The sequence below is a fragment of the Sphaerodactylus townsendi genome, linkage group LG03, assembly GCF_021028975.2.
Source record: "Sphaerodactylus townsendi isolate TG3544 linkage group LG03, MPM_Stown_v2.3, whole genome shotgun sequence".
Classification (NCBI taxonomy): domain Eukaryota; kingdom Metazoa; phylum Chordata; class Lepidosauria; order Squamata; family Sphaerodactylidae; genus Sphaerodactylus; species Sphaerodactylus townsendi.
The window spans coordinates 93,698,649-93,725,206 of record NC_059427.1 but is presented as its reverse complement, the minus strand read 5'-3'; the positions used below and the strand labels follow the sequence as shown (position 1 = coordinate 93,725,206).

The 26,558-nt window shown below is 40.6% G+C and overlaps 1 protein-coding gene across 6 annotated transcripts in view; it reads left to right on the top strand.

Annotated features, from left to right (window-relative positions):
* Window positions 1-26,558, top strand: part of PRELID2 (PRELI domain containing 2) — a 48,591-nt gene that overhangs the window by 7,123 nt on the left and 14,910 nt on the right. For 4 of the 6 annotated variants that reach the window (XR_007243796.1, XM_048488060.1, XM_048488063.1 and 1 more), the window contains 3 exons: window positions 12,398-12,455; window positions 16,024-16,097; window positions 18,380-18,540. Coding sequence is in view for 5 of the 6 variants with exons in the window: in XM_048488060.1 (XP_048344017.1) it covers window positions 12,398-12,455; window positions 16,024-16,097; window positions 18,380-18,540 (293 nt within the window). In the remaining variant the exon portion in view is untranslated. Of the gene's footprint in view, window positions 1-3,475; window positions 3,553-12,397; window positions 12,456-16,023; window positions 16,098-18,379; window positions 18,541-20,558; window positions 20,602-26,558 lie in introns of those variants that run through there. The other 2 variants (XM_048488064.1, XM_048488062.1) reach the window with 2 other exon arrangements.

Below are 26,558 nucleotides of genomic sequence, written 5' to 3'. Positions count from 1 at the left end.
ATAAGACAGCATGGCAGCTATCACTGAATTGACGTTGTTTTAATCTGCTCAGCCAGTGAGATCTTCAGGAACTCTACTTGGCATGAGACCAACAGGCATCATTAGGAAAGGTGTCAGCAGATATGGTACCTTTAGACAATACATTAGGGAGCTCATCTTGGAACATTTCTCTTAGCTGTATCTAATCCAACAGTTTGAATGTTTATAGAGTTATTCCTGTGTTGGCCTATGAAAATGAGAAGAATAAACACATTTCATTGGCTTCAGATCACTAGTTCTGAACATTTGTAATGAGTTTATAAATTCTTTTAGCTGAATGTTGCTATTGAAACAACTTTAGTTTGCAAATGAACAGTGTAATGTCAGTTTCTATTCTGTTCAAATGAACGCAAAAATGAAATTGAAAAGAAGAGATTTAGATCATCCCATCTGGGATTTTCAAAGATATACTATATCTGTAAGTCCATTCAAGAAATCATACTGTAGGCTATATGCCTGTGTGTGTTTCTTGACAGTAAGATCCGGTACATGAAATAGGATTTATTCCTTAGTTAGTGTGCCCAGGACTACTGTCTCAGTGGATACACATTTTACAGCAATAGCCCTGTTAATTTGTTGAACAAAAACGAAATCGAGTCTTTGGGTACTTTTGTGTAGCATGCAGCCACAATCATACTCATTTTATGTGTCATGAGGTTAGGCTGTAGCCCACTAAAGCATTTGCTGCAGTAAATCTGTTAGGAATCTTGTGGCATCTTAAAGACTTTTCATTGTTTTAGCCCTAAAGGAATAGGCATTACGTAGCTTTTTCTGTCTTAAAATGAGCTATCTGATAACTGTTATATTCCCAGATCTCTGTAGTATATCTGCTACATATATATATATCTATATTTAAAAGTGACAAAATACCTGAGACTCTGATCCAGCATAACAGTTTTTGCAACTCAAGAAAAGGGTGGAAGTAATGAGGAAAAATTCAGCCTGGCCTGGGGAGAATGAAAAATGGCTAAAATGTAAGTGCTTGCAGAGACAGATTCTCAGGAAATCAGAATCCACGAGACATTTCCATTGTTGAGACCAATCTCTCTCATGTATGATTCCTGTATAATTGTGTATTGATCCACCTGATGTTGAACATACATATTTTTAATTTTTTTTAAAAGGGCAAGTTCTTCCACATAGCACTGTGGGATTGCAACTGCAGTCTTTTTGCTCTTCAAAGGCATGTTACTTTCCATCTCCATTACTGAAATTCATCTGCTCCACTGTTATTTTAAAGCAGGGGTCCCCAAACTTTTTAAACAGGGGGCCAGTTCACTGTCCCTCAGACTGTTGGAGGGCCGGACTAAAAAAAACTATGAACAAATTCCTATGCACAAATTATTGTAAAATGTTTGATTTCACCTTTCAGCCTTTCTGTCATGGTCTATTTTTAGAACAGTGACCAAAGTATGTCAAGTACAGGGTGGGCTCCAAATATTGTTGGGGAGGCTGTGGAATACCTTCCCCCGTAAAAAAAAAAAAAGCAGAACTTTCCCAATGAAGCATTCCATCTAACCCAGGATCAGGTATCTTCCTGGGTTCTTTCCTCCCTAGCAACCAATGTAGCGATTAGCCAGCCTGGCTACGATGCCAGCTATAAGGGAGATGGCCGGAACAGAAAGCCTGAGAGCAACTTACATGGAGTAGCTGAGAGGAAGAGGCGAGGAGCAGGCGTTGCCACATGTAAGGTTTCCAACTCTGGGTCAGAAAATTCATGGAGATTTGGGGGTGCCATCATGTAACTGCAATCAACAGCCGTTGGGGCCGGTTCCTCCTCTCCCTCGAGCCCCCACTGCACATGAATGGAGCTATCGCCGCCATGCCTGGCGGGCCGAATAAATGCCTTCAGGGGGCCACATTTGGCCCCCGGGCCGTAGTTTGGGGACCCCTGTTTTAAAGGGACATCTCACTGCATAACCTCCCTTCCTTTTCATTTGGACGGTAACTTTATGACCTGGGCAGATGTGAGAACTTTTTGGGGGAAAGCAGCTTCCATTGCACAGAAAGTAAGAGGTGCAACTCTGCATTTGTACTACAACATAACTCTCACTGACTGAAAAATGAGCTATGAAATTAAAGGAGGAGATTAAATCCAATTTACAATGTTATTATTAGATTCTACACCACCCGTCCTCTTTCGAGGAAGAATCAGCCATTTTTCACCAATTTTGAAGCTAACTACTCCCCTCTTCCCAATTCCAATTATATTGTTACTATCAAGCTAGCTCTATGGTTGAGGGTAACAATGGAGTCTCTGGCTCAACTGGCCTCTCTTTCCCTACCCGCTCTCTTTTACTTTTTTGGTGTATTGTTGTGTTGTTTGCATTCCTCCCCAATGATCTCTGTTAGTTTGGGCACTGTAAAATGATAGTGCTGATGTTGTGTTGATAATAGTTGTTTCATTGTAGGGTTGGGTTGTACATTGCTTATGTATCTGTTGTAAGTTACCCTGAGCCTGTTGACGCAGAAGGGCAGTCTGTAAATCAAATAAATAAATAACTTTATTTCTCATAATATTCTGGAAAACATGACATTAACTGATTTCTATTCCTGTGGGATTTATCAGAGATTCCTTCAAATAGATTTTGGGATATCTTTTATCTTTCTTTAGCCTTTATTTGGCATAAAACAAATAAAATAACATCATATCAAATATACTGAATTTATAATAAAAGCAGTTTTCAAATACAAAATATATGGCATAAGTGTAGGCTACTGGTTATACATCACTTCCAATAAAAAAATTGCTACCATTTCACAAGTTGTGAGATCAGAATTATCCAGTAAAAAAAGGAGTCTGCATGAAGAAGAAGGAGGAGGAGGAGTTTAGATTTATATCCCCCCTTTCTCTCCTGTAGGAGACTCAAAGGGGTTTACAATCTCCTTGCCCTTCCCCCCTCACAACAATCACCCTGTGAGGTAGGTGGGGCTGAGAGAGCTCAGAAGAACTATGACTAGCCCAAGGTCACCCAGCTGGCGTGTGTGGGAGTGTACAGGCTAATCTGAATTCCCCAGATAAGCCTCCACAGCTCAGGTGGCAGAGCTGGGAATCAAACCCGTTTCCTCCAGATTAGATACACGAGCTCTTAACTTCCTACGCCACTGCTGCATCCATTTCATCAGGAATCAGAGAACGATTTTGGGATATGTGGATCTTGTGTTGTGTCCAGTTTTTTAAAAATTGACATTTAACCTTCCATTTGAAAAAACCGAACTCCTTCCTTGTCCTGAAGAATTTAACATAGAATTATACACGTATTATATATTAACTTGATCTAGATTCTACAGCCAAATTCAAAATATCATTTTAAAATGTGTTTTATACCTTTTAATATGAGCCTCATTTTTGTAAACTTTGTGTAGCGGGTTTGCTGTTTAGCATCATATTTCAATCTGCGTAGTTTACTTACAGATGACACTCTTTCTTTTAGACTTCTCAGCAGACTCCCCTCTTGAAAAGTGGATACATGCTGATTTTTTTTGTGATATTTGTTTCTGTTGTTGCTAATGGTAAGTGGGGGGGACATAAGTACATTTTCAGAAATAGCAGCACGTAAAGAGATAACAATATTAATCAATAGTTTCACACTGTGCCAACATTGTCACACAAGACATTTGCTCATCCTCTTCCATGGAACAAAACAGGAAAATCACCATCACATTTCATCAGGTGTCAGCACCTGGAGAAGCCCACTTTTAGCTCTTCAAGCCAAACAAAGCTTTCATCTTTTCCCCAACGGTGGGCCTGCATGCTACATCACAGGCAAGCTTCTCTCTAACCTTTGGGATCTTCAAAAGCAGTTTGGTGCTTAGTGGGGTAGAGGAGAGGAATGAAGATTAAAGGCCTAAAAGATGTATATACAAAGTATTTTTCTCACATAAAGAAGATAGCAGAAATATGGACCTATCCATATCTTAATGTTTGTTTGTTTAAATAACGCAGCATTTTTTAGTTTTGCAGAGCAATTGTTTAAAGTGAAATTGTAACATTCTTATAATTTATAAAACAGCTTTCCAAGAACTATATTGTTTTTGAAATGAAGACATGTACACTTTATTTGCATATTATCTCTTTGAGCTTCACTATAAATTGGTGCTTTAAATGGATGGAACAATTTCAGAAATCATTTGCCCTTTGTAGATCTGATACACAGATGTGAAAATAAGTTCTTATGTGGTAAATACATTATTCTGGCTTTGGCCTGGTCATTATGTGAAAGTGCCTTATATCTGATGGAGTCTCATGGTTGGTGTGCACTTATTCCTTTGTAACTCCCAACATGAGATAACTGTTTTCATAATTTACCTAAAGCAGATTACGAAGACATGTTATTTCCTCATTCAGCCCAGAATGGCTAAGCAAAGATTGCACAGGATCTGCTAGCAATGCTTTGACCATTTCATCCACATTTATCATGTATCTTTTTTCCTTTCATAAATCTGTCCCTCCCTATTATGGCTGCCAACTTCAATTGTTTCAAAAATTTAATTTCTGTTCTCTTTGGGAATTTGGATAGAATTTGGATAGTTCTATACATTTCTGCAGTTTACCACAAGATGGCATTAAATCTTTTTGATGGTGATGATCTAGTTAAGGAAGTTTTGTGTTTGTAAAAACTGTTAACAATGCTCCTTTGTACACAAATCGCCTAAGATGTTTGTAAAATGTTTTCAGTTCCCTCCTTTACCACAATATTTGTCTGTGCTCACCCCCTTTGAAACAATTCCTGGCCATCCTTAGGTGTTTTCTCCTGTTTTTTGAGTTGTTTGTTGAATTGATGTTTCAATGCTTCTTGCTGCAATTCTCTATCTCAGGGGTAGGGAACCTGCGGCTCTCCAGATGTTCAGGAACTACAATTCCCATCAGCCTCTGTCAGCATGGCCAATTGGCCATGCTGGTAGGGGCTGATGGGAATTGTAGTTCCTGAACATCTGGAGAGCCGCAGGTTCCCTACCCCTGCTCTATCTGTATATATATAAAGCTAACAGTGTTTTTGTTACTGATTCCCTAATGCCGAAACACCTGGACGGATCGCCCCCAAATTTGCACATGACATCCCTCCCTGTTGCGGGCAGGTAATTGGACCTTCAAATCGCCAAAAGTCCATACCTGAGCCAGGTAAAACGTCTTTTTCCTGGTGCACCAGGCCATGAAGCTGGCTGTGTTTAACTGTCACCCTTAGAATGTTTGTGCAGCATGTCTGTGGCCTGAGGGGTTGGTATGCCCTTAGAATGTTCACGCAGGTGGCCAGAGATGAGCATTGAAAACAGTAAATAGGTAATACTGTTAGGTAATACGAGTGGAAGTGAAACACATACATACTTTGCCATGTGAGACACCAGGTGGGGTTCCCCCCCACACGCAGGTAACTTTCACTCTCTGTGCCTCACCCACTGCTACCACACAACACACATACTCTCATACACATCCAGCTCATCCTCACACACGTCAATCTTCCCTCTCACATCCAACCAACACTTACCCACTTCCTCACCCACATTCGCCACAGCTCTCTTTTACTAAAAGCGAGCTGGAGTTTGCCTTTTTCTTCTAAGAAAATCCGCGGGGTGGGGACGAACCAACACTACTGGCTCCGCTAATTTTGCACATGGCTCTTTAAGAACCCAGGGAGCTGGCCTCGATCTGAGCGCCTCACCACCCTGCCTCTGCTGCCTGACTGAGATAGCCTCCTTGCCCCAGTTCTGCCTTACCCAAGCCAGGATTGTGCATGTCAACTAGCGGGATTCGTACTCTGGACAGTTCCGTTGTGGAATGGAAAGGGTTACTTTATACTAAAAAAACAAGACACCACCATATAACAATGTGAATTGAAAAGGGAAAGAGGGATTCCATTTGACCACCCCAAAAAGCTATGCTGGTGATCATTGGACCTGCATGGACATCTGTGTGGGTTGCGGACTGTGATGAGAAGGACAATTGCCACAGCAACGTGTGGCCGGGCCCCGCTAGTAGCTCATATAATTGATGATTTGAAGATTTTACTTCCCTTCCCCAAAACCAAACAGAAACGATGAAAATAAACAAGTGAGGGGGAATGGAGTTAGCTTAGCAATGTGATAAACTGGCGCCAAAGAGAAAATTTGGGGACTGCACAGACATGAAAAACGAGTAATAGATTGCACAGCAAGTGAAAACATTTTGAAAATTATTCAAGCCAAGGAATCACTTTCTCTTTTAAGATACATTTAAAATGTTTTGAGGCTGGAAATAAAACGTTTTCGGGACATAAGGGGGGAGAGACAATGTGGAATTCCATTCAGGAAACATTTTATTTTTGGCCTCAAAATGTTTTAAAAGGTATGTGCAGAAAGGGCCAGTGTCCACTAGGAAAGCAGAACCTTCAGCCAATGCTATTGATTGTTATTTTCCTCATATACAAAGCATTTACCTGTCAAGTGAGACATAAGTGATTTAGCACTCTGTGGTCTGTTCTGCATGGGCCAGTTAAGTGGCTGCACACCAGTATACATGATAACGGTGGAGCCCAGGGGCCATTTGCACGCTTTTGTGCGGGCTGCCCTGGAGCTGCTGCAGCCTGTGAAGGAGCCTCCGCATGGAGGCGTGGCCTGTTTTTTTTTTTAAAAAATATACCTTCTCGCCCTGTGAGCTCCTCAGGGATGAGGAAACACGCCCCCCACCGCTGCGACGATGCCTCGAGGGTCGAAGGCATCCTTGTCCCTGCAGAGCTGTGCAGGGTGAGAAGGGGAGTTTTTAAAAAACAGGACGCGCCTAAAAGCAATGTTTCCCACCCGGTGCTGTTTGCTCAGCACCAGGTGCAAAACTCATTGAGTGAGTTTCAAACACACACACACACACACCCCCCACCCCCACACGGCTGCCTTGTTTCAGAGGCGGCAGCTATGTGCTCCCCTGGAATGGTGTTTTTACCATGCCTGGAGCACTGTTTTTGGACCATGTGGAGTGGGCCTGCTGCTTAGAGAGATTTTGCCTGCCTTTTAATCCATGTCCCAGTTTCTTTACATACAATAAAATGTAACTTCAGTAGTTGTCCCTGACTGGTCTGGAATGGAGACTGGAAACATTTCTTTTTTCCTTGTTTGTGAGATGACAGGTCCTGTGTGTCTATGCAGCCCATCAAGATGGATGCAATTTAAGATTCTCCTTCTCTAAACAGGGATATGAATGTTGCACTTGATTGCACTATCTGAACCACATTGTAGTAAATAGATACCTTATCTGTTAGCTTGTAAAATGATTACAGACATGCCTGCTCGGTGTTTTGGGTACGAGGCCTTATCTCTAATTCATTGTAGTCAGTTTCTTGAAAGCTACATGACATTTATACGCAGGCTGTTCTGGTTCTGTGGAGCCATCCAGGGGACATGATAGAAGAACTGCAATCAGCATGCATGGCATAAATCATGTATGGGAAGGAGTGGTGCCCTCAATACACAGTTTGAAGCCCTTCATATACATACATACATACATACATACATACATACATACATACATACATACATACATACATACATACATACATACATACATACATATTGGGCAGAAATTCCTCTTTCTTACTAGCCAGTTAATTCCATTATGAAGGCCATGGTGGAATTTTGACCAGTTTCTTCAGGTATCATTGAAATGGTCTTAGATTAATTAACATTTAAAAGAAACAACTCATAGGAGACTTCCTTATCTGAAAGGAACGAAAAGAGGACATACAATTATAATCCAACACAAAGCATATGAATGACTCAGAACTAAACAGGGAGAAGGTCCTTCTACATGCTCACCACCAGGCATTAGAAGCAAAAAATATTTGATTTAAAATCAGCATTCTTCATTTCAGTCATATCAGTAAATGTCATGTATTGCTCCTCCAATGTGACTTTCTAAGCTCCCTTATGGAAAACAAAAGAAAATGCACCTTGGTGTCTGTGCCACGAATCCGGTTAAGAATAGCCACATAGTTTCACAACCGCCAAAACATATTATTTTGAAAAGAAGATGGACATTAAGATGGTGATGATGCTTAGGCCATAGAAGACAGAGGCACAATTGGCTGGGGATTCAGTAGGACGGGAAAGTCAGATTTTTCTGGGTAGGGTTGCAAGACCTATGAAGAGCCACGCTTACACTTCGGGAGTACTTCTGGAGATTTATCTTGGTGGCCAACTTGGATTGGTAGACCAATGGCAACTCTTCATAGATAAGCTAATCTGGCCACAGTGATGCATGCCCTGGTGACATACAGACTGGAATAGTAGAATGTGCTTTATGTGATGATCTTCAAAAAGTTGTCACTCATGTCAGTTGCTTCAAATGTACATGTCTGAGTTGGGTTGGCCACAGTGATATTATACCAGCTGAAATTCAAAGCCCCATTCAAAGTGCTACATATGATTTTAAAACATTTGGAGCTCTGATGTCTCCCAAGCTTTCTTCTCCAGTATTAATTTATTCTCTTGCTTATGTCAGTTATGGAGCATCTGCAGCATGTTATGCTGAAAGCTGAGTTTTTGGGATATGCGCACATGACAAGACCTTTTCAGCAGCAGCAGCACCAATCACTGCCGTTCCCTCCTCCAGGATCCATAGCTGAATAGTAACACAAGTGGAATTAGACATAAAGTGTGCAACCAAAATAAAAATTGTAATTGTCATCATCAGCCCTGCCCAGAAGCCTGATGAAAAGGGGTAGCTTTAATGTGCTGTACGGGAGCTTGATGCTTTTATATGTTCTGTTGATTTAAATATAAATGAAATCATTTGCATTAAACAATTAACTGAATTAATTAAGGAACAATTAAAATATAAATTATTTTAATTCATTTACATTAACATTGCTTTTTTTGGTTTCCCCCCATTGTAAGACACCTTGGTTGTTTTTGCTGAAACATAGGATATATCTAAATATATATGAATGTAATATCATATTGTCCTGAAAAAAGCTGGGAAAATTGAATGGAATTGTAGGCTGCTTCATGTTCTATTATATCTTGTCTTTCCTCCAAGAAGCTCAGAGTGGCATATGTGGGTCTTTCATCCCTATTATTCTTACTATGCTGGGAAGTTGGCTAGGTTGAAAGGGAGTGACCAGTCCTCGGCCACCCCATAAATATCATGGCAGAGTAGGATTTGAACCTGTCTCCTAGGGTTCAGTCTGACATTGCACCACATTATCTTATCAATGAAACATTCCTAATGTACTTTAAACTATCAAGATGAATGGAAAACTGCAGCGGAAATAGAACTTGCCAGAATCTATCCCCCCCCCCCCCCAAGAATGGAGGAAGGGACACTGGACATTGCTTTAAAGGTGAAGGGCCTTTTTTTTCATCTTGTGGCTTTCTGTCACAACACTTGGCCCAGTTTAGCTTGCTTTTTCTGCAGGGCTCTCTTTCCATTTGGATGGGTATTTTGATATTGTCAGTGCACACTGAATCGTAGCAAATCTTAATGCAATTCCTCTGAGGCCTTGAAATTCCAACAGAGGTTTCACACTGGATTTAGAAGCGCTGTGTGGCAGTTTTTCTTTTTTACGATGCAAGTTCCTCAGTTTCTTTTACACAAAAAGGCTAGACCATGAGTATTTTATACCCAGAACCACTTCCATGAGCAGTAATATATTTCTTCCTCCGTGTTTTCTGTTAATCTGTTGAGGATATAAAAGAGGGAAAGCCATATCAGGTTTCGAAGAATGTCATGTGGAAGCTAATAGTTCAACTGCCTACTTGCTCATAAGCGCTTAACATCTCTTTTATATTAGACTTTGTACAAACTGAGTCAATTTGTGGCTAAATACTTCTGTTTATAGTGTTCTGTTCAGTGGGAGATTTATGCAAATAGCTTCTTTTGGTCTTACATGAATGGGTCTTACATATTATAAGATTAATTGATAATGTAATTTCACTATTACTTGCCATTTGAAAGCAGCAAGCTACACAGAAGTATCAGATTTTAACTGCCACAGAGTTATATTTGCAATCTTATAGTTCAGATAATAAAAGTATACCTGCAATGGATATAGCAATGCATTTTATAGCTAATGTCCTGTAAGTTTTTCCCCTTCCATTATTTATGATAACTTTGTATGTTCAACAAAGAGAGTAGAAGGATATCTGCCTGTGGAGTGCATCTTCCTCACCTTTGCCTTGCCTCTGCAGCCCAAAATCCCCCCTTTAAGTGGAGCAGCATTTGGGGGGGACATTTTGGGCTGCAGCAGGTAGGGGAGGTGGGAAGGGAGGCAGAAATCCTTCTGTCTACAGAAGCACTCTGGTGGATCCGAGGCATGGCACAACTTGGTACACTGCGGCCTTAGATTTAAATCTTTCACCATCCATCTTTGTTCCTTTTTGAGGGGAAGGGACATTCTACTGATCTCCCTCATTTGCTGTTTAGTGTAGCTCTCTCATAACATTAATTTACATTCAGGTCTACTGCTGCACACTGCGGATTCTTTAACTGCCACGTGATTTATTCGGTTTATTTTTCACAATGCATCCAAGCAAATGAGAGCAATCTCAACTGTTGCGATCACAAAGTGATTGAAGTTAAGAATAATTCTGTAGGAGCAGAACTAAATTATGAGTTGGGGGCAGACCATTTGATGGCTGCTTTTAGCTTCAGAGTGGTAAGTGTTCAGGGATGGGAGAAAATCAATTTTACATTTTCCTCTTTGTACTTTCTGTTATGCCTTGCTGTAATGCAGGTCAAAAGTTTTGTCTTTTAGGGGTCTCAGAAAGCTTTATACCAGCAGCCAAACAGCAAGTCAGTAGCAATCAAGGAGCTGCTGGTTTGCTCCAGTAAAGCATAATCTACATATTAAGCTTTGTAAATAAACGGTGCCACAAATACTCTTGGGCTTCTTGCTTTTGAACAAATTCAAGCAACACATTTACACATTTAGTTCTTTATAGTAACCTAATGTGCAGAATTGAAGATGTGTTAAGTAAATAGATACCTACGATAAAGCATTCACCTCCTGCATTTTCCCTCTTTGATTTAGAGGTGCAACCCAAGAAATAGCATTTAAGTCTCATAAGTGTGATTCAAGTGAGTTGATGAGCACTGAGAGATTCAAAATATACTGTGTTTCAGTAAAATTATCACTCACTTTTGTGGAGAGCCCCCTATGCTGACCAGAGTCAGGCCCTTCTGCTGTCTCTCCTACCTTTCATGAGCAGTGTTCAATCTGTTCTGTGGTCAGGTGTTTTGGGCTGTGTGATGACCTGCATTCAAACCTCTGAGGTGACCCCATCTGTTCCTGTACTGGGGCAGAGCCACGCCTGGCTCTTGGCTCTTTCCTCCCCACCCCTCTCTCTCCTCTTTCTCACTCTCCTTCTTTCCTCCCCACCCCTCCTGCTTCCTCTTTCCTCCTTTTATCCATTTCTCAGTTCTTTCCACCCCACCCCTCCCTGCCTTCTCCCACCTTCCTCTGGGCCAAGATCTGCTTCCAAGCCTCCACTGGCTCTTGGGCTGTCTGTCAGGCCCTGCTTGGGCTGCAGATTGGTCCCGTTGACCCAGAGTTTGCTTGGCCTTTAAGGAGCGAGGTTTGGGAGTGTGGCCCAGCTCTGCCATGGCGCCTGGCCATCTGCTGCTGTGTCCTGCTCTCCAGGGCCATCTGAGGTGGGTGCCAGCTGCTGCTGTTGGCTAGGAGATGCTGAGGCCACTCCCCCCTGCCAAGGTAAGTGGGCTTTGCATGGGGCACCAGCTCTAGACAACATTGCACTTTGAACTTGAAAACCCCATATCCTCAAGTTTATTATTATAATATCAAAAGTCAGATTTTCTCTCTTAAAATCTGATGATTGATTAGGCCTTGGCTTCTGCTCTGAGACAGGACAGTTAAAGTACTGAGTATTGCAAATTCCTGTATACAAACATACAAATGTTTTAAAGGTAGGTTCACATAATCGTTTTTCTTTTGTCACAAGCTCCCAGAAATTTCCATCAGAAGCTCCCTGGTAAAATTTCAGGGCAACTACAGATTACATTGTGATCTATGAATCATGATTATTCAAGGTTCAGTTGTGTGGTCAGTCTGGGGCTTGGAAGACAAAAGTTCCTATCTCATTGTTTACTGTTTGAAAGTGTCTTGTATTCTAGATTATACTAAAATGCATGCTTAATATATTTTGAATAGTCGTTTTGAAACTTATCTAATCAAAGTTTACTGATCAGAAATAGCTGTACTTACAAAAAATATTTCAAATAGCCACAGCGAACAGTTAACATGCATTTGCATGTTTCCTAATCTGTTGAGAGATATCATGAAAATACTTCTTGGTTTACTAGTCAGTTTTAGAGTATTTTCCTTTGCCCATGTGATACATTGCAAAGTTTATACATTCTTCATCTTTCACCTAGTATCCCAGTCCCATGGAGAAACATGTAACAGCTGTAAAAACCGTAGAAGAGAAAACGGGTAAGCTGGACCCTTTCCTGTTTTGTTTCAGTGTTCAACTGAGCTTCATTATATTTTAGCATTTTGTTATTTAAAATGCCCTTTTGAGATAATATGGAGAATTATTTTACTAAAACTTCTGGATTTGCTGAATATGTGCAAATATGCTGGTATTTCTTGCAAAGGTTTGATGGTCCGTGCATCAAATTTCTGTCTTGTTTTAACCAGTCTCAAAAATGTAAAGTTTGTACCACTTCACAAGGAATAAGCCGTTGTGGATAATGTCAGTGAGATTATTTGTAATGGTTAGCATTACTAAAGCTAAGTAAGGGGCCTTTTCAAATTAATTATTCCATTTTATTTCAAATAATAAAGTACCTTGTACCTAAAATGCAATTTAGCTCTTCAGTCCAAAATACCAAGCAACGACAGCGACTTTGCCTTGCTGAATTTGACTCATCACTAGTCTTTCCAGTTTCTGTCATGCATGTTTGGAGCTAAGGCATAAGGAGGATAAATCAGGTTTAAGTTTATTTCAGTCAGAGGTCTAAGCAAGACCTCGGTAGTAGAGGTTATTCCAATGGTTCTCCCTCCTGGTTAACTTTGGTTCACCGTTCTAAACTTCAGGTGGGCAACTCTGACCCTTTCCATACAAATTTCCTAAAACGTTTGTAAAATTCCCCCTCTTTTGTTCACACTCACCCCCTTGAAACAATTCATACACGCCATTATGTGATTGTTCTCCTTTTTAAAGTTCTGTGTTGAATTGATGCTTCAGTGCTTCACAACCTCACGCTGCATTCTATACTCCTTGTATGCTTGATGCTTCAAAAATCCCCCACCTACCCCCCAAAATAAAAGAGAAAACAGAGAAATGCTTCAAATGAACAGGCGAGGGGGGACTGAGTGAACTCAGGAAATAGTGCCGTGAGGGAAGCTCAGGGAAGCAGAAGGGTGGGAAATTTAGTCAGTACATCAGACAGCAAGTGAAGACGTTTTCAAAATGCTTCAGCCAGATAATTGTTTCAAAAGGGGACTAAATTAATACAGTTTGAGACTGGAAATAAAATGTTTGGGGTAAAAACAATGTGAAACTCCATGGAGAAAACATTTTATTTTCTGTCTCAAAATGTTTAAAATGAATTGTGCAGAAAAGCCCTATGAGTGATCAGTGACTTGAGTGGCTGCTGAATAGGAAGGGGAGAAGACTGAGGGTGTTGGTCTAGCATCTTGGTTCCTTCATCCCTAGATATGTGCAGGCAAAACTGCGCTGACAATATCGGGAAGGATAGTGGAATGCAAAGAGACAGCTCTGCCCTTGACTCCTTATCTTCTTTCCTTATTTCTACCTAAACTGGCACCTGCTTGAATGGTTGTGAGGAATATTCCTCTGCTTCCAATCCTATTTCTTTTATCTTCACTGTCTGCTTTGAACACAGGATAACCATTGACTGCTCTGCCTCCTATTTCTTTCTCTCCATCTCCAACTAGCATGGTGTAGTGGTTAAGAATCTGAGAAACCAGATTCAAATCCCCATTCTGCCATGGAAACTTGCAGGGTGATCCTGGGCCAGTCACAGACTCTCAGTATCAAACTTGGCAAGTATTTGGATAGGAGAACTCCAAGGAATACTAGCGTGTGATACAGAGGCAGGCAATGGCAAACTACCTCTTCCTAAAAAACTATAAATCAGCCATGATTTGACCAAAACAAAACCCCAGACTGAAGATGAAGTAGTTATACTGCCAATTCCTTTCTAAGACTGAAATGATAAAAAATAAAATATAGCAGTCACTTTTGATGGAAATCCAAATGTGAACCCCCCTTTAAATAGTAATGCTTTTATGGAGCCCCTCCCTGCACCAAATCTGGGCATCAGAAGAAGTCCTAAAGTCCTGGGCTTGATGGCACCACTTCTAATATTTAGTCTTACCAGTAATCATGTCATATTTGATATCTTGGAAGTGGCCAATAAAATTGGAGTAGCCTCTTGCAGATGAGCAAAAATATATTCTTCTGTGTGGATGGGGCCTTTGCACACTTTCCTTGGAAGCAAGGCTCCTGACTATCCTACTAATGCATAACTTTTTGTAGAACTTGGGAACTGATAGTTCTCAGGACCACTATTTCTAACCAAGGCTATTGAGCACATGGAATCATTGGCCAATTACTGTTACAAATTAATCTCCACACTTCTTGATACTCAGGCTGTGTGGCTCAGAGAAGTCTGGGAACTCAGCAGTCCATGTACTGTCTGTGTATCTGGCCCAGAAAAACTGTCTGGTCAGCTTTGGTTTCTAGGACTGTGATGGCAGAGCAACAGAAAGCAAGAACAAGCTAGAATGGAGAAAAGGGATTTGATGTTGTACTTCCAGTCCAAATGTTAGTGAGGGACTACATGAGAGGTGATCACTGCCATTAGGAGATAAAATGGGCAGGGTTTCCATCATAAACTCTCATTTTTATTCTCATGGAGTTTTTTAAGGCCTAGGGATTGGGACAGCAATTTTGGAAGTGCCAAGTTATTTTTCAAGTGTTTGAGTTTTGGACTTTCAGTCACATATTATATATACAGTTTATCCTTTTCTCTTGAGAAATATCAGTTTATGACCTCTTGTAAATGTGTCATTTCAAGAAAGCCAAATATACTGCCGAATGTTTCTTTAATGCAAACGGCAAAATCCTTTCCTTCAAAAGAAAACCCTCCAAACAAAATACAGATGAACTTTGTGAGCAAGATATTCCTCTCTTCCAGAGCACTCTTTTTTCCGCTGGGTTATTTGCTCAGGCCCATCATCAATTAACAGCATCCTGAGGTTTCTGGAGTTGATTGAGATCATTAAATATTAAAAAGCCAAGTGAGCTTGGAAGCCAGTCACGTTCTCATTGTAGCTAAATCATTGTAATTTGTGACTTTATTTTTTAAAAAGGAGAGCTTTGTTCTTGTCATTGGCCCAACTCAATATAAAAATAAATTTTAATTGTTCAAGAGAATTGCTTGAGGCCTCAAATACTGGCAACGGTGGGTGGAGAGGCATTTTGTGGTCCTAGGAATGCAGAGTGAGCAGAATGAGCCATTTTGAACCAAAGTGCCGACCCCGGAAGATATTTGAAACTTGCGGCTAGCAATTTAAGTGCCTCAGAAATTAACTCCCTGCCTACTATATGCCAAACACTGCAGTAATTCCAGTGGAGTTCTAGGCAGCTCTGTGCAGGTTGCATTTGGCACTTGTGTACAATGCTTTGTTACAGCCAGCAGTAATGCCAGTAAAATGCTTGATCCATACCATCTGTTCCCAGGCTGGTAGGGGGAGCTGGTGTGTTGAGGTGGCCCCAAATGTACCCTTTCTGAACTAAGCATATAATCCTAAAACTTTTCATTATAGTCCATCTGGCAAATGGGCAGGAATCCTTTGCTTCTAAAGCATGAAGGGAAACTAAATCCCTCCATCAGATACAGGCTTGTGAGCTTGCCTGCCTGTCATTTCCATGCCATGGTTTTATTTATTTTGCTTGTTTTGAACTGTGAAAAGAATCTTATTTGCCAGAGCAGCACTGTTGTAATTTGTTTTGTTCTTTTATACTCAGATTTGTCTACAGGGATTATATACAGGAGGAGGATTGCAACGTGCCAGAATGTAATCCCTCAGATTTTAAGAAAGGTAATTTATTTCAGTCAGTGTTGAAACATTGAGTTATTCTAGTCTGTTATGGCATAGGTATGTTGCATAAGTTTGTGATAATGTTTCCCCAGAGGAAATGTCCACTTGACTGAAAGAATATTTTAACTAGCTCATACAAGCCAGGTGATAAGCAGATAGGACTGTGTTTCAAACTCTTAATTGCTAATTCTGTTCTTCAGTACCTTAAAAGGGCAGTTACTCAAAGCAAACCTTGCCCTCAGTGTGAAGCTAGGAAAAAGTGTAGTGATGTTCTTATAATGTAGTGATGTTCTTATAGTGATGTTCTTATGGCTGGGAAAATATTTGGAGCTTGTGACTAGCAATTTAAATGCCTCAGAAATATTCTGAAATCCTTGACTAAGGTATCTTGTTGTGCTGTTGTGATTTCTTTCATTTAAGCTTTGTTCTGTATCAACATTTCAAGTTTCTACATCTCTGTATTCAGATAACACAGTATATTTATTCAGATTACAGAAGAGCTTCACAGAGCAGTCCTAGAGATGGGTTTGGTTCAAGCACACGTATGTCAATAAATTGATGTACACATGATGAAGTGTTGGGTTGTCTTTGTGCATGAGCTATTGTAGGTCTGCCACCACAAATAGAGCTTTCATATCACTTAGTGCCATTGTTTGATTTTCAATAGAATCACTTCACAGATATAGAGCTGGTGTAGTGGTTAAGAGCAGGTAGATTCTAATCTGGAGAACCGGGTTTGATTCCCCGCTCCTCCACCTGAATGGCAGAGGTTTATATGGTGAACCAGATGTGTTTCCACACTCCTACATTCCTGCTGGGTGACCTTGGCCTAGTCATAGTTCTTTGGAACTCTCTCAGCCCCACCTACCTCACAAGGTGTCTGTTGTGGGGAGAGGAAGGGAAAGGAGCTTGTAAACCACCTTGAGTCTCCTTACAGGAAAGAAAGGTGAGTTATAAATCCAAGCTCCTCCTCCTCCTTCTTCTGGTCTCTCATAATTCTTTCCGTGCTGGGAATTTCCCACTCTGCTGTCATTCACATTGTTTAGTGCAATGTAACTAATGATAATGTGCATCTATTGCATTCACAGGTGACAGTAGACAGTTGATTTGCTCAAAGAATGAGTTCTACTAAACTAAGGATCCCCTAGCTTTTTAAGCCTGCAGGCACCTTTGGAATTCTGACAAAGGGTGGTGGCTGCAGCCACAAAATAGCTGCCGTGAGAGACAGAGCAGCCACAAAATAGCTGCCGCTGTTTACCTTCGGTCACACAAAGAAGATTCTTGTGCTGTGAAATGAGCTGCTGACTCTGCATTTGCAGAGTCAATCATATCTCCTATGGCCCATCAAAAGCCTTGTTGAACATAAGCCCCACCTGGCCCCCCATATTTTCTAAAAAGCATTTGACGGGTGAAAAGAAGAGTGTTAGCAGACAGGATGTGTAATGTGTGGATCAACTCTCAAGCATCTAGTGGTGAGCCATGATCAATCAAGTGAGGTGCCTCAGTGTAAACCTCCTCAGCGACTCACTTGCCAACATTGTGGAGGCCACTTGTACAACCAGCCTGTGGTGTGAGTGATTATCATTTTTAGCTAGTTTTGACCAACTACTTCCTGCTAAATAGTCTGAACAAGCTCGAAGAAATGTGTTTAAGTAGGCTGCCATATGGAAGGCTCCTCAGTAGCTAGAAAGTGGTCTATGAAGAGCAGAATTAGCAACTTGGTCAGATTTGCAGGCAGTTTTCTTTGCGGCAGTATTGATAATATAGTGCTCTGCCTTGCGTTGCACTGCATTTTGTGCCATTGACTTTCTAACTTTACTTTAAAATTCAAATAATTCCTGCTTGTCACATTTCTGTTTGCTTTTGCCATGCTTCATCCAGATGGGAGAACCTAACATTTCCAGGTACAATAAACCAAATATTTTGTTCTGTGTGCAGCAGTCAGCAAATGCCTTTTCTTAAAATGTGTTTCTTTAAATGGAGTATTTAGACTATTGAAATGAAACGTAAATTAAGTTGAGGCTTGCAATTTTGCAACTGGCAAAACATTGCTAGGGACTAAACAGCAAGAATAAATCTTCAAATGTTTTCATAATATCACCAGTGATCTCTGAAATTAGCATCAAAAGATAAATGCTATTTATGGACTGATAGCTACACTGAGAATGAAGCCTTCGTTGCATGATACAAGGATGAAGACAAATACTAACTATAGAGGAACAGTTCTTTTTGTTTTAAAGCAATCTGGCATTATTGAAATAGGTAATTTTGATTTCCAACAGCTCAGTGTCCTGAAAGTGTCTGATGTCTACTTAGAAGAGGAATCGTGGCTTAATATGCAAGAAAGAATTATGTCCATGAAGACTCGTTGCCTCACCTGGTCACAGTACGCCTCTCTAAAAGAAGAGTCAGTCTTCAGGGAAAGCTTGGAGAATCCAAACTGGTAAAGTGAAGATTGTATGCGCACAACTACTTCAGCTTAATTTCTATCTTCTTTGTCAGATTAGTCTGAAGGATCTGGTGGCAGTTCCTAGGAAAGACTTGTGAACCAAATGCAGTCTTCCAGTGTTTGCAAAGGGACTCAGTACAGAGGGACCCTGTTTTAGCTGGTTAATTGGGACTCCTGATATGCTTTTGGCTTGATGGTTTACTGCTTGTGCATGCCTTGTGCAGGTAAACAGAGACAGAGGGGAAATGGGAAAAAATCTTTTGAGCCTAATCTTACATGCTTACAAATGTATATCTGTGGGTTCTGTTATTTTTGTTTTGATTTGATGGGAAACATAAGGAAAAGTCAGAAGTAGGACTATATGCAAATTGGTTTTTTTTTAAGAAAACTGCAATTTTGTGTTAAGCACATCAAAATTCTGCACAAGAGAAGCTCAATTCTACCTCCAGTATGAATTATGCCAATGTTCATCCATTTTTGTATTGTGCATAAACTATGTTTTCCAGCTATTTTGCACAATTAAATTTGGTGTTGCCAATCACAGAGAGCTGCAAAGAGTTCTACAGGATGCTGAAGCCCCATCAAGAGCCAGTAAATATCTTCCCTTTTTTTTGCTGATTTTATCTAAATCAGAACCATTTTACTCTTGCAATTCCCTCCTGAGCCACCAGAGGTTTTTTCCTGGCTTTTTAGAAAAAGTCACTAATTGACCTATCTCCATAACAGCCAGTTTTAAATTTCAATTATCAGGTAGTTGATATATCACTGTAATTTAAAAACAGTAATTGGCCTATTGCTGTAGCTTAATGCTATGTCTGGTATATCAGTATAACAGATTTTAAAAGCCCTCCCATGGTGTGGAGTCTTGTAATGGCAGCTACTGGGGACTGAGGCAAGGAAACTGTGGAGAAGTAGAAGGAGCATGAAAATCTATTGCTATATGGGTGTAGCTTTACTAAGAGATTATGAATTGCTTTAAATGTAAACAATAAGGCTCCATTCAGGTGTGTTACTTAATGGAGGTTAATATAAATGTTCACTAGTCTGGCAACAGTCACAGTTTGTGCACATTTTTGCTTAACCATAGGTAAGCATTGCCTAAGAATACAGCACAGGGATTGTTGAAAAATATGTCAATTGCTTTAGCAAACCAAAATATTCAGTTGTGTGCTTGAAAAATCCCCCGCACCCCAGACTTTTACTTTCACTGGAAACTATGTTGACTGGATGTTTTTAGACTAGCTCAATTTCATTTGTGCACTTTTCTTCATTGAATTTGTTGTGAAAAGTAGCAAATATGATGAATTGTTGGTAAGTATAGGAACATCAGCAAGGTCCAATTGCAGTGTAATAGAAGAAAGATGTGGTGGAGCATAAAATGGTTTTGAGAGACGTGATCCAGCATGTACTCTTTTGATTCATTTCAACAATGCTTATTTTGAAGGCCCCATGAATGAAGAATGAAACCAATAACACAGAGAGTTGGATTAATAAAGTGTACAATGTGAAAGAAGCCAGTGCTGTTAGAGGCAGAAAGACCTCGTAGACATTTGGATTTTCAGTATGGTAAGAAGTTAGGCTTTTGCCACACTCGTCCCACTTTTGTTAGACTGGTAGAGTCACAGAGGAATCAAAAGACAGCAGGTTAAGGAGTGTAAAGGAGAGAAAACCCCAGGAGCCATGTTGTATCACTGCAGGAGAGCGACCTTAGAATCAGCACAGACATCCTCCCTCCATTTTCAAGAGACAATGATGGACTCCAACATCAGGCTGAATGAGTTACAAAATCTAGTCAATTACCATTCAGTGTTAAGTGAAAACTGATGCACAATGTGAAAAGTAATCTTATTATCAATCTAAGCTTTTAGATCCCTGAACACTGACAACAGCAAAACTATTCCCTTTCTTCTGAAGCAAAATCCTATGCCATTTTTATCCCTCTCCTTTTTTTTGTCTCACAGTGCATTTAATCTAACTAGTTTCTCTCTTAATTTTACCTTCATGTCAATCAGTGTAACACACAAATTGACTGTGGTTGCTGGATGCGCTAGAGAGGTATGTGGAATTCTGTGAACCACCTTGTTATTCTGCAGTTTGAATATTCAGTGTGGCACTGGCAACTTCACCTCTTTATTCTGCTAAAATTATAAGATGGCTGTGCTGAGTGCAGTTTATATAAGTCAGTGGCTAGCTGGACTGAAAGGGAATCCATGTTGGTGCTATTACTGAGCACACACAGCTAGGTATATTTTTTTTTACTGTCCAGCCCTTTCTGAAACATTTGGTATATGTAATTGTTAAACAAAAAGGCCACTAGTGTTTAGCTAGTTTGCTCCAGGATGGTGTTTCTTTGTAATACCAACAAATAAGATGCAAAATTTACAGATTCTGTGAGTAGCATTTATGATGTAAACACAGGAGATGATTAAAAGGAATAAATAGCTGAGTTGGCAGTTTTTTAAAATTACATTAGCATCTCTACAACAATTTATTTAACATATTAAATGATTCAGGTGGATAACAATAGTGAACATTATATGATATTTAAAATGTCTCAACAGTCATATATCATTTCAATATTCATAACTTTTTCCCAGCGGTGAAGTGCTTGTCCTAATGAAAAGGTCTTCAGTTGCTTTTTGAAGATGCTCACCTTCTAGGGAAAGGGATCACTGGTGTTGGAAAGTAGCCACTAAAAATGCTGTGTTGCATATGTACATGCATGACCAGGTTTGCTCTGAGGTGCTTTCATTTTGCATCAACTCACTGTCTGTCTGCTTAGCTAGCGTCTAGAAATCAGAATCTAGCCATTGACATTAAGGAAGAAATACAAAGAAAACATAAAGACAAAAATTGAGAAGACAGCCTTACAAATCAGTTGACAATTGTTATAAGTCTACAGGAAATGCTAGCCAGCCAACCAATATACACATTAATTTGAAAAACATATGTTATGTTTTAAAAATGATTATGAATCTCTAGATTTTTGAAATGTTAGACTCTTGCTGAGGAAATCATGAGCTCCAGGGTACGCTTCAGGACAGTTCATCATTTCCTGTGTTGACCAGGTTTAGTATTAATGCTAAACTCTGGAGATGGCTTGAAAATGGCTGATCACATTACTGTTCCCTTTTAGACATTTCCCACAAACACTATGGAAGCCTTTTTCCTGTGAGGAGTTATCATGTGAGTGGTTTCACTGTGAATACCAGGCTCATATGGGTGGGATGACCTGTGTGGTTTTTTGGTCTGGGCAGTAATCAAGTGGGAAAGTTAAATCTCTCGGTGTTCTTGTTTTTACAAGTGGAAACATCTGGCAAGGAGAAGGTAAGATATGGCCTTTGATCATTTTTCTTGGATGAAAAAAGGTCCTTCAGCATCTGTTTTAGTTCTCCCCTCCTCTGCTTTGCCCTCACAACAACCCTATAAAGTTACTTACAGCCCAATTCAGAGCAGGGGGAAATCCCACTCTGGAGCTGGTTACTTATCCCAGTGGGCAGGCTTCTGACCCAGAAGTCCAGGTGGTGGAGCCAACCTTGGTTAGCTTCCACTGCCCACCTAGTCTCCATGTGCCAGTGGGGCCAGTCCAGAGATATGCTTTGTTTTCCATGGCGTATCTCTGCTATCCCCTATGGGGGATTCTTGGTTCCTTTTAACTTCCTCTTTTTTGGGGTGCAGGCTTCCCACACTGTGGAAAAGCCATTTGGGAAGGTGAGGTCTACTCAGTCCTGTCCTTACCCACCTGCCCATTATGGATTGGGCAGTTAGGCTGACAGGCAAAAACTGTCCCCAGGGTCACTCAGTGAGCTTCATCACTGGGTAGGGCTTTCAGCTTGTCCTCCATCCTAATCGAGCATTCTAGCCATTACACTGAACTGAGGTTACGAAAAACAAAAGACCAACTTTATGCGGTGTTGGTTTAATAGCAGGAAACTATTAACTGACACTTTCAGTTTATTTAGCATATTTGTAAATCTGCCTTTCTCCTAGGTGACTGGAATTTGGTTCCAGATTTTGTGATTTTTGAAAGTGTGATACCCAGCATATGTTCCTGACTCACTGGTGTACTTCTATGAACTAGATCGTAAACAGGGACTATTTATAAACCACAGTTCCTCTGGAAGTACCAAAAAAAAGTATTGTGAACAGAATTGAGCTTTTGATTTTTGAAAAGAAGGCAACTTTTCATTATAGTCCTGAAGGTGTACATGAGCGCAGAGCCAAGTAAAATCTCAGGAACTTGAGGACTTCTTAAATTTTCAGGGAGAAAGGCTTTAGTGTGTTTTCTCTCCCAACTACAGAACAAATGATGCAAGGGAAAATTGCCTAAATTACACAGATCATAGATATAGCATTACATTCCTTTTTTCCCCTAATGATCAAGCGCGCATAGGCCTGAACTTGTCTACAGATGTACCTTACTGGGTTCAGAAATATATTTCCCCAGTGGCTGTGTTCCATAAAATTGGTATTTTCTATACCCGTTTTTCTGACAACAACCACTCTTTCAGCTAGGAGGATCTTTTTGTCAAGCCTCATGTTTTGTTCATGAGCGCAAGAAAAGAGAATTTGGTGGAAGGCAACTTTCAAGAGTGGGGATTTCCACTGCATCTTCTGCAAGAGCTTTTCCTCAGCCAGTTCTGTTGAGCAAGTACATGAGACAGCAATTTGCACTTTGTAGCACTTCTCTGAAATGAAGGTAACTGGAGTGATGATGTGCCCTTCATGGCAGACAAAAGAGCAAAGTGTGTGTTGAGCATCCATGCTGCACATATAATCAAGGACTTTTTCAGCTGATAGACTTTTAAATTCAGTTTTGAAAGGAGTTCATGGTAAGGGACACTATCTGAACCAAAAACTTCAACGAGGTTTCTGTGCTAAAGATGCTTTAATTACACGCCAGTCACCAAAACAGTTAGACTAGATTTGCTATACTTTTAAAGTAGTCAATAATTTAGTAGTTGGATCTCACTAATAGACTTCTTCCTGTGACTGTGTTGTTGTAATGATGCTGCATCACCCAGCTGTGTACCGTGAGAATCAATCTGAGATCAATATGTTCTGTGAGTTTTTTCTGTCTTTCAGAGGCTGTGAAAAAGAAAAACAGCAACAAGGGGCTTTTTGTCATGATTACATTATTGGATTAAATAACCCAAGATTCTTTGGTTGCTCTCTTTCTCAGAGGAACATACTTGGGTTATTGGTTACTTGAATAACATTTTTTGCATTTAAAGAATTTTACGTTCCTTATGATTATAATTTTCACTATTATTCTATGTCATTGAATAGTGTATATTCCTACTGTGGGACTTGAACTCATATCCTTAGAAATAAGGTTGAAGCCCACCCACCCTGGTCGAGGCCCACCCATCTGGTCAGGGCACGCCCACCCTGGGGGGAAGGAAGGGACCCGGCATCTGGCAGGGCCCAGCATTTAATCGGGGCCCACCCATCTGGAGGGAGAGGGGGAGGGACCCATCATCTGGTCATGGCCCACCCACCCAGTGGGGAATGGTTGGGAGAGGAGGGGGGTGGCTTGATGTGTTGCTTAGAACTTGGAACCCATTTTAGTTCAGAAGGAAGGAGAGATGTGCAACACCAGTCCCTACTACATGGCCAAGGCTTGCATAAGTACGAGGGATCTAGCCTTTATCTCTGGTTAATCATTGGAACAGCCCTTCCCACACTTTAGACCAGGGGTCACCGAATCTTTTTTATCCTGTTGGCACTTCTGGAATTTTGACATAGGACAGCAGGCGCAAGCACAAAGTGGCTTCTCCAGGAGGCATAGCCAGCCACATAGTGGGAGCCCAAATGCTGGGACAAAGAGGGGTAATCTTAAAAATGCACTGAGAAAGACTCATGAGAGAGAACAAAGCCAACGCTGTGGTGACAGCTGCTACTGAAACAACTATATTTTAATGTACAGAGGCAATCAGATCTCTATTGCACAAAAAGAAGCCCTGCTAAGCAAGAGCCCATCTGGCCCCACCCACTTTCTAAAAAAAATGGGTGCCAGGAAAGGTATTGGTGGGTGCCATGGTACCCATGAGCTTCATGTTGAGGACCCCTCCTTTAGACTTGCTTCTCCAGCTTTTAGCTCAAGCTCTGACCTCAGGGACTCTGAACTAAAGACCCTTCAGTTCTAGATGTGATACAGCCAATTCTTACCCCTAGTCTGGATGGCTCAGCTCTCCAAGCAACCCATGTTTGAGGTGGCAATATTGTTAGGAAGGTTAGGTTCTAGAGTGCAGATTCCCAGGAACTCTTTCGATTTTATTAGAAATGCCTGGTGGCAACATCCTCTGCAAAACTGCCAAAGATCTTAGATGCCTTAGATGGGCCAACTCTCTGGGGCAGGACATTTCTTTTTTACAGAAGTGCACTGGAGTTGAGAAACAATAACTTGAGCAATTTATTCTCTATACTCCCAACCTGGAGAGTTCACGACTGAGCAAAAAACTGAACATAGATTTCCAAGATCTCATTCCAACCTACTTTAATTTGTAGCAGTAGTTTTTAGTTGTACTCTTGTAAGTAACCATAACTTTACAGTGCTCTGTTGTTTAGCAATGTAGAGTTAATCCACCCATTTAACACTTAGTCCAGTTAAAAATCTAATAGTTTGCCCTGTAATCCAAAACAGGATATAGAATGCTGTAACTGTAATTGTGAGTGTAATGATTTGATTACCTTTTTTATATGGACATTTTGGCAATTTGGGATTATAAAGTTGTAGAATCTTACAGTTGGAAGGGTTTGAATAGACCAGGGGTGGTCAACCTATGGCGCTCCAGATGTTCATGGCCAAGCAATTGGCCATGCTGGCAGGGGCTGCTGGGAATTGTAGTCCATGAACATCTGGAGCACCATAGGTTGGCCACCCCGGTATAGACCGTCCAACCCCATTCTAAATACAACAGCAGCCAAAAGCATCTTTGACAAGTGTGCGTCCAGCCTCTGCTTGAAGATTGCCTGTAAGGGGGAGCTCACCATCTCCCTAGGCAGTCGATCGCACTGCTCAACTATGTTTTCTTTATTTCCTCCTTGCCAAGCACATGTTTGATTGTGTCGTTTTTGAAAGTGCTGATTATCTGTTGGAGAGGAATGGAGGGAAAATCCCCAAAGAATGGATGAGTGACACTGTCAGGCCCCTTCTGCACATGCAGAATAATTCACTTTCAGTCTACTTTCACAATTGTTTGCAGGTGGATTTTGCTATTCTGCACAGCTGCAAAGTGGATTGAAAGTGGATTGAAAGTGCACTATTCTGCACATGCGGAAGGGGCCTCAGAACTGACAGGACTACCACATGATCTCAATGACCAAGTTGGGAGGATCTGAGCTGTATCAGCACAATCTTATAGTTTTCTTATCATGTGAATTTTAGCTTGATTTTTCCTCTGCATTGCTTTGTGTGTGTGGGGGCGGGGGGGAAGAGTAGGAGGATTCCTTCAGGGTATTACTGGACTTTTAATTATGTTCTCAATGCAATGCAAGAAGAATCTATACTCTAATCTTATAAGAGTGGAATAAAAATACTTCCTAGAAATTGTATCTGCTTTTGAAGGTAATTATTAAATGAAAGTTGGCTGGAACCTAAAAATTATTCATGAAACCACAACAGGAAGAACATATTTATGGATTATGTGTGACTTGCTAAGATAGAAAATTATTGAGAAGTTGGGTATAAATCTTTCAGTAAATATTTTACAGACTTCCAGTATCTTCCAAAATTGATACTGGCTTACATGAGCATGAGATCATTCTGTATTTCTGTATATTTATGTAAGTAGATGTATGGAACTGCATTGTAGTTCATAATTGATAACATTAGTTATTGCTTCAGGTATAACTTGGGTGTCCATGTGAACTGGCTTAGAATGGTATAATTCTATTTAGGATTGTACAGTAATTTTTGATTGATCAAAAAGTACTCTAGATTGAGGAGCAAATGTTTTTGATTTTTAAAAATTGAATTCCTCATGAAAATTGCAGATGGCCAGGAATGT